The 16,233-nt window shown below is 36.9% G+C and overlaps 1 protein-coding gene across 4 annotated transcripts in view; it reads right to left on the reverse strand.

The window, feature by feature from the left end:
• Nucleotides 1-4,956: 4,956 nt before the first annotated feature.
• JPH1 (junctophilin 1) overlaps nucleotides 4,957-16,233 on the reverse strand; it is an 83,671-nt gene continuing 72,394 nt past the window's right edge. The window contains exons 4-6 of one of the 4 annotated variants that reach the window (XM_021530591.3): nucleotides 15,191-15,852; nucleotides 7,700-7,795; nucleotides 4,957-5,841 (exon numbers count right to left, since the gene is read on the reverse strand). In XM_021530591.3, the coding sequence (XP_021386266.1) occupies nucleotides 7,715-7,795; nucleotides 15,191-15,852 (743 nt within the window). In that variant the 3' untranslated portion in view covers nucleotides 4,957-5,841; nucleotides 7,700-7,714. Of the gene's footprint in view, nucleotides 7,594-7,699; nucleotides 7,796-15,190; nucleotides 15,853-16,233 lie in introns of all 4 variants that reach the window. The other 3 variants (XM_021530592.3, XM_021530590.3, XM_021530589.3) reach the window with 3 other exon arrangements.

Here is a 16,233-nt window from a genome sequence, read left to right on the forward strand (position 1 = left end):
CTAGGTCCAGTATTTTCCATTTCCTTAGTATTTTTCCCCTATAAACAATCTCTTCCCCTCCCTTTTAATGCATATAGGATCCTCATAGCTTCTCCTTTACCCTTTATTCCTTTTCCCCATGCTTTCCTCTTTCTTCTGCTTTAGATTTCAACATGTTGATACATTCTTGTTCCTAAAGATTAATTTCCAATCTTTCTGACAATGCCTGTTCTGCTGTGTATCATTAGTGCAAGTGGAGGCTTGTTGCAGCCTATGCCAGGAATGTGTTGTCTTGGAATGGCAGGAATGCATGGAAGCCATCCACTGTGATGTAAATGTCTTTCAATTACCTTCTCTTTGCAGAAAATCTTTTTTAGTCCTAGCCCCTGTGAAATGCTGCTGGTGCTCTTCTGTCTTCACTGTTTCCATGGTAGCCGATCCCATCCTTTAGTGAGTTTCTCGTCAGTGGCCTAAACAAAATCTAGAACTGAGCTGTCATAATTAAATGGAAGGCAGCTTTACGATATTTTTGAAGACTTGGTGGTATTACATGATAAAAGTACTTTGCAGCTAAAACTGGGTAAGTAATTAAGCACCATTACATTGAATGATGATGCTTTCTGAGGTATTCTGTGGAACACATCCTGATTATAGTCAAATTGCTGTTAAATAAAGCTAATGACACTGTTCCAAAAGTACAGAATGTAATGGTTTAATTAACCCAGAGTTACAGCAGCCTGATTTTAAGTAACTCCCTCTCCCTCCAGCCCCTTCCTTAACAGCACTCCTGGTTCAAGTAGTTCACTTATATGCCTTACGAATCAGATCTAGATTTGGATTCTGACTGAAATCCCAAAATCACAGCCTCTAGCTCCAATGACTGATTCAAAACCCAGATCTAAATGCTTTCAACTTTTGGCACATTTTGTAGGCCAGAGTTAACACTTTCATGGACTGCAGTTTTCAGTGTAATATCTGACTTCTCCCTTTCCCAAAATGTCTCTGAATACTAACCATGGGGTATTCAGAAGTTGGGAAATGTTTAAATTTAGATCATTAGGTGTAGATGAAGAAACCTAAATATGCCTTGATAAGGCTGACCTAGAACAGAGGCTAGATGGAGTTAAAGAATAAAGTAGGTATTTATTAAAAGGCCTCAATGGATACACCTTGGGCAGTACAAGAGTCCAGCCAGCCCTCTCACTTTTGTAAGTTTTGGTCCATTTGCATATTGGAATTACTTGTCCAATTACAGCTTCAGGTAATGAAGTCCCATTGTTCTTGTTTGCTCCCCTCAGTTCTTTGTTGTTTATACTTTTGGACCTGAAACTCGTAAGGGTTGTCTTTGGTCTCAAGCTGGAAAAGGATTGTTTTGTCTAACTACTCTGAAGAGAGCTTACTGATATTTGATATGAAGCTCAGAGCTACACACCTAGGCAGCACAGAATCTGAGAAAAATGAAAGTTAGAACTTAAGGCATCAAATACAGGCAGCCATTCTCAAAACTCTTGGTCAGTATCTGTGTTTTGTGGTCTAAAACAGTGTCTCTGTCAAGCTGCTATTCAGTGAACCAGACTACAAAGTTGAGAAAGACACATCTCTTTCTCCAATTAATGTATGATCTCAAAGGAATTCAGGTACCGTCATGGATTAACATACCTATTACTGTGAAAGACAACATCTGAAATTCTACTCTTTGACTCTATTCTGTATTTTTTTCCCAGTCTTTTTATGTTGAGAAATCTACATAAAAAAGGAGATCTCAAAGCCCATGGCTTAAAGCCTACGATTCACCTATCATTTATTGCTCTTAATTAGTATTGAAGTCACTTATGAACATAAAATCTAGGCCTTGTGTAAATATATGTGACCCAACTTCTACAGAGCTGCCTGATTAATCAGTATAAGACATGGAGGAAGACATATGTAAGCTCAGGCAGGAGAGTAACCCCAGATTTCCAATACAGGAGGTATTTTATTCCATCCAACAATCCACATGTATCTATCTCAGGTCCAGAAATCATCCTACTGCACCATCCCAGGAAATCACAATCCTCAGGCTCCTTGCTCTTCTGATTTGAGAATCAGCTTCAGCTGCATGGCCAATCTTTTCCCCAATCTTAGTGTGGGTATTTGTAGAGGAATTCCCAACCCAGCTGATACCAGATTTTTTTTCCTAATTATGTCAGCATTACCTCGGTTTCTACGAATTCCAAAGAGCCATCAGAAATCTCTGTGTATGGCATCACTTCCAGTATTTTTCTTTTCAGTTACCACGCACTGCATTTAAATCACTGTCCTGACACTGGAGACAATGAGAAGAGATTTGAAATTATAATATAGTTGCATAAACCAGCACTGACAGTACGCAGAGAATGGACCATGGAAACTGTGATATGACACATGCAGTTTGTTGTGGGCAAACTGCAGGAGAGATGGGCTGCACAGCCACAGAGAGCTGAAAACTATGAGCAAGTGGCCCATGGAAAACACAAATTTCTGGAGTGAGCAGCTGAAGTCTTGAGGCAATGTCCACATGCAGGGCAAAACTGATTAAGTTGAATTGGTCAGAACTGGGAGGTGGGTGGACACTGGCAGTGAAGGACAGAAGATAATTAAAAAAACTAAAATTAGTGATGGCATAGTGAAAATACCACCGAACCCATTTTCACTGGAGGTAAGGGAAATCCTGTTTTTTTTTTTCATTACTGAGAAAAACTCAATACCCTCTTGAAGAAATGACGTTCAATATGCTGCCAGTTTGTACCTAAAATCTCATAGATAACCAGTCCCAACAGATTGTGAAAAACATTAGCTGAAGCAAGCACATACTGGCATGATCAAATTTAGATTATTGGGTTAAAAAAAGGGGTCTGTTCCCTGTTCTCTCCCCATCCCCTCTTGGTAGCAAATAAAAGGAAGAAACGTGAGTGATTGTTATCAAATTCTGCTACCAGCTTTATTTTTGCTATTGGTTTTAGGGGCATCGGGAATTTGTTCTGCTCTTACCGTCACGGTCACAACATAAAACTGTTCAGATAAAGGAAGTGGCTTTTTTCCTTCTAGTTTATAGTCACAGACATTATAGACTGTTTTTCTTAAAAATGTTTAGTATAGGAATTGTATTTACCTCCTACAATGGTGGGAGGTGTAATGTTTCTTAGTTTGCAGTTTCTATGTGGAGTAGGGAAAAAACAGACAGATACCGTAGATGGCTCAGCTATAGCATGCTGGCGTACACAGTTTCTTGCTCAGACGTAACATAATTTCTATTTTTGGCTGTTTCTGTGAATATTAATTGAGAGAATGAGAAGGCTACTTAATTTGAAAGTCTTATTTAATCTCCCTTAATTTGATTTGTTTACTGAATTACATTTCCATAGCAGAATGGCCTGTAGAACCGTCTTCCCTGACTAAAGAGTTCAAATGAACTGTGAGTAAAACCATTCAGATACAATTCAAAACCATGTTTTATTAATAACTAAGACTGTTAGTGAGGCCCAGCATGTGTTGAATTGTATCTATGTTATTGTCAGGATCTTTTCATATTGTGTATCTTAACAGAGTATTTAATAAATATGTAATCACAGAACATCATTAGAAGTTATGTAAATAAATATTTCAAAATTTTTAATTTAACTCTCATGAAGAGGTGTTTGCTTCTTTTAAAGTCAGCACTAGGCTGTTATTCGTGATTTTTAAAATGCACATTCGTAGCTGAAAGGCAAGTTGTAGCCATGTCTCAAAATTTCTACTCTCGAAGTGAACCCCTCCTTTTGGTAAGCAAATGCCAACAATTCCTCTGGAACTCTTAATGTTCCTTATTGCTTTTCTGATGGAAAGGCAAACTACAAGCTATGACAGCTTCCCCTTTTACCTCAGCCTTGCTGACTCGCTGTCCAAGTGCACTGTGCATATGGTTTGGCCGGAGAACCGGAGCTGGCCAAGAAGCCAGGCCCCAGATTTGAGGGTGACAGAGCTCACTGCTCACTGCAGGCAACACACAACTGTGCCAGGAGGAACTGCTTCGACTGAGAAAAGCTTTCCTTGCTGGAAGTGGGGTGAAAGTTTTCATGCTGGAGCAAAAGTTGAAGCATTAAATTGTACTGTGTCCACGGGTTTGTTTTATTTAGGCACAACAGATGTGTGGACACTGGTAAAGTCATCTCAGATGGGAAATGGCTTGAAAATTATAAGAACTTTCTTCTTCTATTTCCATGCACATCTTTTGGTCTTTGCAGTTCAGATTTTTATATGCCTGAGTATATAATCACATTCATACACCTTAAGAAGTATTTCATGGACACTTTAGTTTCATTTCTGAACATATAGACTGTGGATCATAAATGTCAGAAAATAATAATTTCACTGAAGTTGACTTTAAAATTTTTTGGCATTAAAGTTATTTATGTTAATTTTTCTTGAGAATGCATTTTCCTCTCCTTAAAGACCGAAAGATTTTCTTTAGGGAGCAGGCATTGTGCAGAAAATAAAAATTCTTAGAGGTAAGATTCATGCTTGTAGAATTACTTTAAAGAACAAAACATTAATGACTACTTTCTAAAAATTTATTTCCATTACATAGGAACTACTAATAAAAATTGCTCTCCTCTTCAACTAAAGATTAGGATGTCAGTACAGTTGGCTACTAGTATGAATTGGAATAATGGAAAATAAAATTTGTAGCTAATTGAATAGTTCATCAAATATTGTGGTTTTAAGAAAAAGGGAAAACTTTCCCTGTAAATATTGGCTCACAAACTTCAAGTTAATTTTGAACCTATGAAGATCCTGAGGAGCAGTAAGGCCCCCCCGAAAAAAAAAATCCCCTACAAGAGCAGCTGTTAATTGATCAGTCACTCACAAATGAAAACAAAATTGATCAAACCATCTTGTAGTGGGAGTGTATTTAAGATACTACACTTATAAAGACACAAAATCCTTTATTGGAAGATAAAAGAAGACACAAAGGGAAGCTTGACTTTTTTGGTTTAATTTATTTTTAATTGTTTTCCAGAATCACTTTTGTTGAAAACAGTAACTCACAATTATATCAAAGGGACTAGAATTTCACCCATTTTCCTGCTTCACTCCTGTTTATTTCATTAGTTAGAAAAAGAGTGAACAAAGTAATTCATAAACAGGAAAAAGTAGTCTGAAACTCTATTAATAACCAATTTATTTTTATTAGAGCAAATACAGTTGTGAAAACTGTACATTGTACATTTTGGGTCAAGAATTATAAATAGAGAAACTCATAGATAAAGAGTTCATTCTTTGACAGCAAGAAACTTTAAATAGACAAAATGACATTTTTAAGTACATTGGCAGGCTTCATTGTGCTGTCCAAAATGTAGTGTACAGTATAACAACCAATTATAAATAGCCTTTCATGTAAAATACAACTGTGCACGTTTTAGAAAAATACCAACAATTTGTTTGAGCTTTGTTTTAAAAAAGCTTATAAATCATACATATTTATAAATGGTACTAACATGCTTACTTAAATTTATAAACATTTTTCATAAGCTTTGTTACCCATTATTTCCAGAGCATAAAGTATTTTAAATAAACATTTAATAGGAATTAAATATGTCAGTTACAAAATTACCTCTCCACATAAGGAGACAGGGGATGATTTAACAGTGGGATGGAACATTTCATCCATTAATTCAAGGCTTACACAGTAACTTTTAAAATTTTGTTCTTATTTAAAAATTACTTTCCTAAATTTAAAACACAATTTAAACTTTGTTGTTGTATTTTCTTTAAAAATAAATATACAAGTTTTATTTTCATTTGCTCTCTTTCTGCTTTCTTCTTTATCCACACTGGCCAAAACACAGGATTCTCAACATACTTCTGTAAAAAACACCACGGTGTTACTGCCCTGCTCGGAGCTGCTTCGCTGCACAACATTCAGTCCACACCTATGGTACTCTACTATGCTGCATCAAAAAATAGCTAATGTATTTTGCAAGAATGATGCCCAATAAATCATGCAAAAACTTAGAAAGTTTACAAACAGGTTCAAAAACTATACTGTATGAAAGATTCTCTAATAGAGATAAAATAAACTGTAATACAAGCCCTTTGCTTTTTGCAGCTTTAAAGTTTTTGCTTGCCAAATGATCACACCACATATCTTCAATAAATAAGCATGCATTTCATTAATATAGGGTACAATAATTACAGTATAATGGCACATAAAAAAAAGAAACGTGATCACATTGTTTGAACAAAGGGCTATGAAACTACTTAAGACAAACTTTGCAAATGAAAAATTTGAGGCTTTTTAATGCTGAGGTAAAATTATGAATGGACGTTAAAGACACTGAAGGCATCAAATCGATAAACAATCACTTAACATTTTAAAATGCTCTACCTGAATGTATTCAACACAAATATAGCATTTTAAAGTCATGATTTATTATGAGCATTAGCTAACTGTCATTGGCATTAAAGTGCACCCAGACAAGACTTTATTTTAACTGCTGTCAAAATACCTCAGGGTTGCAACATAATAATTCAAATCACCAATTACCAAGCACCAGAATTAAGAAAAAAAGAAAGAAAAAGTCAACATGCAAACCCTGTATCTCACCTTTCTTGGGTTACTTTGATATTCTATTTCCTGTTTAGAAAGTGCTTGTACCAGTATGTAAGATTCTCTTATTTTTTTTTTTTTCATTATGAAAGATTTTGCTTGGTATCAGCATAAGTATTTGAGCATTTTAAGGAAGACAGTAGTATCTTAAATTTTGCAGTAATGGTGTATTATTTAATGAACCTTCATGCAAAATGACTCTTCAGGTTTAAGAAAATGAATTTAAGAATTTTATCCCTGGACTAGGAAAATATATTTGATTTTCGGCTTCGGCTGCTAGGCAGAACTGGTAGGTTTCTCCAGGCTGGACTAAACACTACTTATGGCTATACATCAAATTTCATAAACAACAAATGAACAGAATCATGCACAGGCAAATGAAATTCGATCTCCCAGAACACTGCAGGAGATGTTAAAAGCAGCAGGTAATGGAATAAGACTGGTGACTGATGTTGCTAACTATTTCTTCTAATGAGATAGGAGTGAACGCTGGAATCACTTCCACAGCAACAGAATCCTCTGACCACATTCCTCTGGCAGTCGTTTTCCCATCTCCCCACTAAAAACATCAGACGGTAAAATAGTAAGGCAGCTGTTAACTTCCATCAACAAAAAGTGCAGCTCCGTACATTTCCAGTTTAGTCACACTCTGCTGGAACAGATGGACAAGCCAACGCGCTTCACTGGCGGGGCTGCTTCAGCAGATTATTTTGTTTGTTTTCCAACATGGCTGCTTGCTTCAGCTTTCAGAGGACCCCAAAGCCACGAGCCATCAGCAGAGAAACTGATCTGGGCCCCTGGCTGAATTTTCCAAGTTTCATCTCTCTTGCGTCCCATCCTAATTCCAAGCCTCCTTCCCTGTGTCTGAGTATGACAGGTGCCATTTAAAAGGCTGATGACACAACTGCAGAGAACTGTGGGCTAACACCACTAGTTGTCATGACTTCACTGAAGGGTCAAAACAGTTACAATATTAAATAACTATGTTGAATCACATTCAGGCATAGCTAAAATTAAAGTGGAGAACATTAAAAGTATGTGAAGAAATTAAATCTTTATTATTTAAGGTGGGGTGAATATGGTGATTTTATATGAAAGTGAGACTTTTCTTACCTTTCCTAATTCCAATCAAGTTAGAAAATGGACAAAAAGAATGGCTAAACCAATATTCAACAGCATTACCAGGGCGATCATGACTGAGTTAGGGCCCTGAAAATAAAATAAAGGTATTAGAATTAATGCAACCTTCCACATAGGCACAGCAATGAAAAAGACCCAACTTCACAACTTCTATAGATTTTGACCTTGCTCTGAAGGAAGCAGACCCTGCTGCTGAAACACAGTCACTACCATCGATACTCAGGTGAGATAAACATCATCTGTGTGAAAATGAGCTGGATAAACACAGGTGAAAGTACATTAGTTCTCTGCTCCTAATCACACTGGGATTAAGCCACTTGACAAACACAACTGCATCAACAAATGAAAAGAAAGCCATCAACACAAAAAGAATGTCAGCTTAAAATAAAAGCAAAACCAAGAACTTTAGGGAAGCCAGGGTGCTGCTCTTCATCCTTACAGTGGGTTACTTTTCCAGTTCCAACCCATTTCAAAACAGACATAATAAAGATGCTTTATTAAAAGAATACACATTTTTGATAACTCAAATAGAAAGGAAAATTTACTTACCATTGCACCAAACCTGTTTGAATTACAGATTAAAATGCATTTTACAGGTGCAAAATTAAACTTATTTTGATTTACTCAGACACTTATGTTAAAGACCTATGTATTCAAGAATTGAAAAGTATAAAAACTCCTTCCAATCCTAGCTAGAGCTAAAATTGGTTAGAAAATGTAAATAATTACACAATTTTAGTATTTTTGTGAAACCAGAGAACAGTTTTAAATTATTTTTAGCAATTTTGGATATTTTTTTTAGTTTTTAAATGGATGCTTTCTAATGATCAACTTGAAAGGATGTCCCAACAGATGAAAATTCTCAATTCTCCTCTGCCTTTAACATATCTGGTGTATCACAACATGATTTTACAAATATTTTAATACTCTTTTATTTTACAGTTGCACTGTAAGCAGAAGCAGAGAAACTTCATTGAGACAATACTCTCCTAAATCACCAATCACAAAGCCCACTAGAAAATCTGTGCAGAAAACTATCTTGTGAGCTACACAAGAATCACTAGCTTGCCTAAGAAGGTATATACTGAATGAGAAATGATACAGTATTTTCACTTTCCACATAAGGCATGCCTTGGAGAAGTTCATTATCCTTCATGACAACACAATGCTAACATCAGCTATATAATTTCTGAAATGCAAAAGTATAAGAACTTGCTATTAGTAATTTGCTGCAACAGTGTAACTGGGAAGCTGTGGAAAAGTACTTTTGTCATTATTGTATCACATGGACTCCTGGAACAGTCTCACTGAACACCTTCTGTCAGAACACACCTTTACACAGTAGCTCAGATGGCAGGCCAGATGTTGAGTAAGCCACAAAATACATTATGTCAGGTACTGCTTAAAGCTCTAGTGAGCCTAAACCTCACCTGCACTTCTATCCACAACAGCCATCAAGCTCCCTTTGCACCAACTCCGAGGCGTCTGCTCACACGCTGAAAAGCACATGCTCAAGTTCAGACACTGATTGAGATTATCAGGATGCCAATTAAATTATGCCACAGGGGCAACGGTATTGGCAGTAGCACCCTCATTTTGCTTAATGGTGAAATGTCTAAAATATTCACTGCAAAACTGTTTAGACCAGGTTTAATGACACCTTAGTCAAAGTGATTTTGAATAACAAGCTCCCACTTACCAGTGGTATGTTTCAACCATCAGGTCACAGAACAGAAGTGGAACCATGTTCCTTCCTCCTTAGTGGAAGTGACTCACCATGTGCCAAAGCATACAAGACACACGGGGGCAGAGAACAGGCATAAAAAGAAAGCACAGCTCCAGACATAGTTACCACAGCACTGTGAGCAGCCTTGCTCTCTACAGAAGTGTGTGATTTGATTACACTATTCATTTCCACTAAGATGTGGGTTCAGCATCTTTCTTTCTGGTGTTAGGCATTGGAACAGGTTGTCCAAAGAAGCCGTGGTTGCCCCATGACTGGAAGTGTTGGATGGGGCTTTGAGCAACCTGGTCTGGTGGAAGGTGTCTCTGCCCATGGCACAAGGGTTGGAACCAGATGGTCTTTAAATGTCCCTTCCAACCCAAACACTCTGGGGTTCCATAATTCTATGATTCTAATAGGGATTGACCATGTGATTCAAATCAGGTCAATGGTTCCTTTAGAGGCTCGAATCACATCTGAAGATTTTAGTTATACTGCACCAGGAATTGCAAGGAATTGAGAAGATCACTGCCAAGTACCATTAAAATTTTTCGGGATTTGGCTATCTAGGATTTTGCATATTTGAAAACAACATCTATGAAAATAACATTTATTTATTGCAACTTAAAAAAATTGGAACCTATGTTGCCTTCACAGGAACCAAGAACTTGTTAATTACCTGAACTACATCGTGGAACAGCATCCTGGTAGCTGCAAGACAGATTTTTGCTGATTGCCAAATTGGGACTGCAGCTCTAATGGCAGTCTCTTGGTATTATTAGTGCACAGTCTCAGGCTCCAATTAAGCTTGGAGGAGAAGGTGATTTCTCTTTTGATGTATCTGTCAGTCAGGTTAGGTATAATAATAATAATCTCACCACAACAAAATTAGATCAATTAGACTAAAAGCCCCTGGGGTTATGCTCTGAATCAACAAGTCTCATCCACAAAACAGAAGCAAGTGACACCTAAAGAACTGGGCTGGTGAGTTCACATGATCATAGAAAAATATGTTACCTCTTCATGGTAATGAAATATCACAATGATATCTCTTTATACAAAGAAGTAAAGCTCATGTTCTTTGGCCTGCTATGTGCATTGTGTTTCACCTTCTGATCACTATACCTTTGAGCCCAAAGCAGGATTTCCTGATACACTAAAATGATCAAACAACATTTATGAAACACACAGTTATTATGCAATGAACTACCACCTGTTTTATAGACCCCTAGGAAATAAGCATTTAATGCTTTAAGACAAATACCACAAGTAAGACTTTAGTGTCCTGCAAGGACTTAAAATAGCAAAACCCAAAATTAGTTTGAACACTCCTAGAGTGACTAGAACAGGTGCACTACAGAAGCTGTAGTAGAAAACCTGCAGTCCTGCTTGAATTTACCCTTTCAGCTTCTTGAAAGTTAGACATTTCTGTAGTTCAAAATACAACCATATAATTAGTTTCCATTTGGGGAAGAAAGTTATTTTCCTAAAATGTAGTGCCTGGAAATAAAAGACTAGGCTTGTAATACCATTGCATTAGGAATGTCCATTAAATTTAGCATAAGGAATGTCCATTAAATTTAGCATAAAGTTCTTGCTCAGAGGTTTTTTTTTAGGATCAGGCAAATACTAATCTATTTTTCAAACATCATGGTATTTACAGCCCTTACTAAATGGATGTTAGGTGAACAAAAATATGAGACTTGAATAAAAAGATGGGAGTAGAATCCCTGGGTAATATTCAGGTAAAAACCAGGCTAAACACTGTGTGTTTAAAAATCTTTACCTGTCAAATGAAAAAAAATTACAGCTGAGTAAAACACTTGAGCTCAGGCTTATTATTTGTCCTAGGGCAACACACGGACACATACCAGAAATAAAAAGTGTATTCATGAATGTACACTACAATAGTGTTTTGTGAAATTCAATCCTATTTTTCACTCAAATCCAAGAGAATCTCCAATCAACCCATATTCAAGGTAGGACAGCAGCATGAAAGCTGAAACTGGGGCTGGAACCTGCTAATGACCAGTTAGAAACAGCAGTACTGGTTTGTGGTCAAGGGTCTCTGTGAGCACTTCACACTGCAGAAAATGTGAAGGACCCTCATTCTCAGTGAAAGAGGGGTGATTTATTTCTCAGAAATGACAGGTGACTTTGTCATTGTGCTGTATGCAGGAATTCACCTTGATAAAACTGTGACTATTACAAGCTCTGGAATAATTTCAAACTTTGATTTTTGAACATTAGGGAGTAAGTAAACAGAGAAACACACTTATATGTGTGGCATAAAAAGTAAGTGCTGGTATTTTTCAAGTATAATTCCAGAAATGGGGATATCTAAGAATCAAGACTTTCCTATAGCTAACTTATTGAACAGATGATACTTGAAGACATTCCTAAGGATGTAACATTCTCAGAAAATATGAAACATTAATTTGATAACTAAAACAAGCTGCTACAAGCTTTGCTGCAGATGAAGTAGTTTGAAGTTCTTAATCCAAATTAAAGCTGATATTTCATTAAGGTATGAGGAATGGCTCTGATTTAGACACACAGAAGGAAGAACTGAGAATCTTCCCTTCTGTAACTGTGCTCTATGTTATCAATGGAAACCTGGAAAAAGAACAACACAATTTTATACAGAACTTTCAGAGAATCTAACAAAAGTGCTCGATAAATGTTAATGGATTCATTTTTTTGCATTCCAAAACCATGTTTTATCATTCTCTTTCCATGATAGTGGGAGTTCTTTTCTCTTTATATTTCTTAACAAATATATTTTAGAACTTCTATGGAGGATCTAAGGCAGACTTACTTTCAAAGCATACCAAAATAATTCTTCAGAATAACTAAAAAGCAATTGCAGCTTCTTACTGAAATCAAATAATTCCCCAATGCAACTCCAGAATTCTGATGCCTCTCAACATTCAGAAGCATCTGGGATAAGGAAAAGTACATTAATTAGGAAAAGGGAAAATGGTTTTAAACTAGAAAAGATTAAATTAGATTAAATATTACCAAGAAATTCTTTACTGTGACAGTGATGAGGCACCAGCACAGGTTGCCCAGAGGAACTGTGGATGCCTCATCCCTGAAAATGTTTAAGACCAGGCTGGATGGGGCTCTGAGCAACCCGGTCTAGTGGAAGGTGTCCCTGCCCATGGCAGGAGAGTTGAAACTAGATGATCTTTTAAGGTCGCTTCCAACCCAAACTGTTCTATGATTCCATGCGTAATTCCAACACACTGTTGAGCTCAGTCCAGGGGCACTGCAGAACAAGCTACTGTTTTTCTGAAGCTGCAAGGTGATATTGAAAATTAAAAGTCTTTGTCAAAGTTAGCAGTCATTCTGTCCTGTTCCTCCCTCAGACTGCAATGCCCGTAGGCTACTCTTTTTTGCCTTAAGCAGTTCAGCATTTTTACTCCCAGCATTCTGAAGAAAGAAGCATGTAGGAAATTTAGTCTATAAGGGCAAATTTACAAACACATATAGAAAACTAGAATCTTTGAAAAACACCCACATACATCTACATACATCTTAAGATACTGTTACAATGAAAATGAATTCCTAAAATCTACCTTCCTTCCATATTGGAATGCTGGTAGTAAGAATAACGCAATTAGGATGCTCCAAATGAAGTAGAGTGACTTAAGAGTTCCCAGATATCACTGGGAAATAAATCAGTGAACAAACAGTAGCTAATGCACAATATCTCATCATTTTTACACCTTTTGTGATAACAGTCTGTAGGTTCATGGTACTTATCCTGATTATTCTAGAAGGTAAATAAGCTGCTGTTCAGGTAGCTTACTTGTGAAGATGAAGCCTCCCTCAGCTCCAAAATATTATTTGGAATGAAGGAAAAATAAGGACTACTTCTAGTGACTTATTTTCACCAGAGCTAAAAAACAATTACAATTCAGCCTAGAATTTGTACATGCTCACTCAACATTTCCAAGCCTGTCAGATTTGTATTACCCTACATAGGAGTAATATCTGTGAGATTTGAAAGGTTAAAGGGCTGATATCAGCTGTAATACAGATTTGCAGATTACAAAACTTCTGTGAACATCTACTTTGATCTGTACAGAACAGAACAAATACGTCGAGCAGACCCAGAGAATATCATCCTGGCAAAACGCTCATTATCAAACTACTCCAAAACCCTGACATCTGAAAACTGATGGCACATTTAATCAAGAACATTAAAATCAACTTAAAACAAGACTTTTATCTTTCTAGCTATTTGCATATTTCCTTGCTAACCTGGGAAACTGTTTTATAAAACACACTTACAGAAAGTGATTTAGTTCATCAGGGGTTTTTGTACCTTGAATCTTTCACTGCAAGATATGTTTTAATCATTCTTGAAGTTCTTTGTATGACTTCCTCTCAAGGTTTTTTTCTCATTTTAAATCCCTGATTTACAGACACTATTTTATCCCAGAAGTGGTTGCACCTGTGCCAAAAGCAGATAGAACAGACTACCATGTACTCCTGCTTAATCTTTTCTGTTGATAAATCTAAGGATTATATTAACATCTCTGAACAACAGCAGCAGACTGGGAGTTCATGTTCAGTTTTCTCTCTTGCTCCTGATCCACCAACCATATCCAGTTCTGATCCTGCAGTGCCAGGCTTTATAAATTGTCTTTCATATACAATATTCTATTTTGCTATGCTGCCATGGATAATTATACTTTCAGCTTTCTTAGTAGTTGATTTGCATGAGCTTGTATTTGCCTTCATTTTAGACCACTCTCCTGGTCTCTATGTCTTCTATAAACTTCAGGGACAATATTCTCATGCCCTCTTGTATGTCATTAACAAGAATGTGATTAGAGTAACAGAATTAATATAAGAATGACCTCACCAGAATAATATCAAGTAAGTGATGGTTTTCTAATTACTTTTTGAGAATCATCAGTCAATTAAAAAAAATTCTTTTAATGTGACATTTGACCTTTGCATTACCCTGGTTTCCTTGTCAGAATACATGACCATGCAAAAGCAAATCAAGTTACCTTCTTAATTGAGATGATGATTCTTCTGCCACACCTGAAGACATCAAACTTGTTTGACAAGAACACTTACAATCCATGTTGGTTGGAAATTACTCCCCCTCTTTATTTCTAAATTTGTTATCAATGAAGTCAGATGCCAATTATTCAAGTGTTTGCAGTCAGTACTAGGGTATCTGGATCTCTTTAAATGGGTCATTCTTTTATCCCATCAATAATGACACACTGTTGGTTTTGTAGAGTACCACCAAAAATGACTCAAAGAAACAATGCTTATAAAAGAGAAACATTATGACTATTATCTAGAACTCTTCATTCACTAAAGGTTAACTTTAGTATGCAAAACTAATGCTTCCTTGAGTTTCTCTTGGCCCAAAAATCACAGAAACATCATCAGAGATTCTGAATTTCATACCCTGGTTTTTAGTTCTAACATGAAATAGAAATGCTACTAGTCATCACTCCTTTTCTGCATAGCTATTAATAATTTTATTATTTTAAAATAATAATGAAATTAAGATTAACACTGATCTGAAAGTTCAGTTTTAAAACTCCTTTGCTCATTCCAGACTGGACTATTTCTTCCTCACTCCAGGTGAAGTGGGTTTTAGCTAGCAGACTGTATCCAGATGAAGATTTGACAGTTCTTAGATTGCAAAGCTCAGCACACGGAGGCACAGTGGCAGTAAAAGCAAAAGTGTTTCTTATTGTACTTACCGAGCTGTTTCCTACTTCTTTCTCCATTGCTGAATGTGACTCATTATTAGCTGGGTTCTTTGGTGCAGCAAATTCTGGTTTCTTAACTTTTATGTCAGGCTTGTTTTCTTTGGCATCTGGCTTACCCCCAGATCTAGCGGGACTTGGCTTCTGAGAGGGTGGTATCCGTGCAAGTGTTGATGGTGAAGGGTTGGCATATTCATCTTCTTCCCTGAGCTCCTGTGGAAGTGCTGTTGGATTCATTTTTACGTAATAGCCATGGTAGTGACCATGCAGCTCCCCATTCTCTGTGCTGCTGGCATTGTGCTGGGCTGAGAACTTTGGCTGGTGTTTCCCAGCTGCTTCCTCCTTCACTGGTGCTTTTGAATATAAAGGCTTGTTAGTTGTGGGTGTTATATTCTCAGTGGCTAAAAGCTTTTTTTCTTGACTGAGTCTTGCCCCAGAATTGGAGCTTTGCCTTTTCAGTTGTTTTGAAGGAGAAGTCTCAGAAGAAAGAGGAGGACTATTTCTTGGGCTTGCTTCTGGGGTTCGAGGGGGTGTAGTACCTTTTCGATAAAAGTGAGGTGACTCTTTTGGGCTGGGTGGTTTCTCCTGACCTTTTTCTTCAGATTTTTCTTTTGCATCCATTCCTTCTTGAAATTTTTGTTTGATATAATCAGGTCCTGAAAAACAGTGTAACAGAAATATTAAGATCAAAACAAAGTTCACAGTAAAACTACTGCACTGGGATGTCAGACTGCACTGCCTTGCTAAAATGCAGGCAGGGGTATATGTTACCAACAGTTCATTGACATCCACAGGGATTTACTCCAAATTGCTCAGGCACAGGAGTTACAGTAGTTTTTTGGTAATTCTTGGAACTAGTTACTAACTTGGCTCAGTCACTCTACATCTTCAGCTTTTCAAAGGGCCATGGTATGTAAATTACTCCTGAGTCAGGTCTGAGTGGCTGAAGATTGATTAACCTTACATCATCTACCATTCCTTTTCTGAGAGGCAAGTTTTGAGGGATGTTTTGTTTGATTACCCTCACTGATTTAACT

Source organism: Lonchura striata, chromosome 2 (assembly GCF_050655825.1).
Source record: "Lonchura striata isolate lonStrDom1 chromosome 2, ASM5065582v1, whole genome shotgun sequence".
Lineage (NCBI taxonomy): Eukaryota > Metazoa > Chordata > Aves > Passeriformes > Estrildidae > Lonchura > Lonchura striata.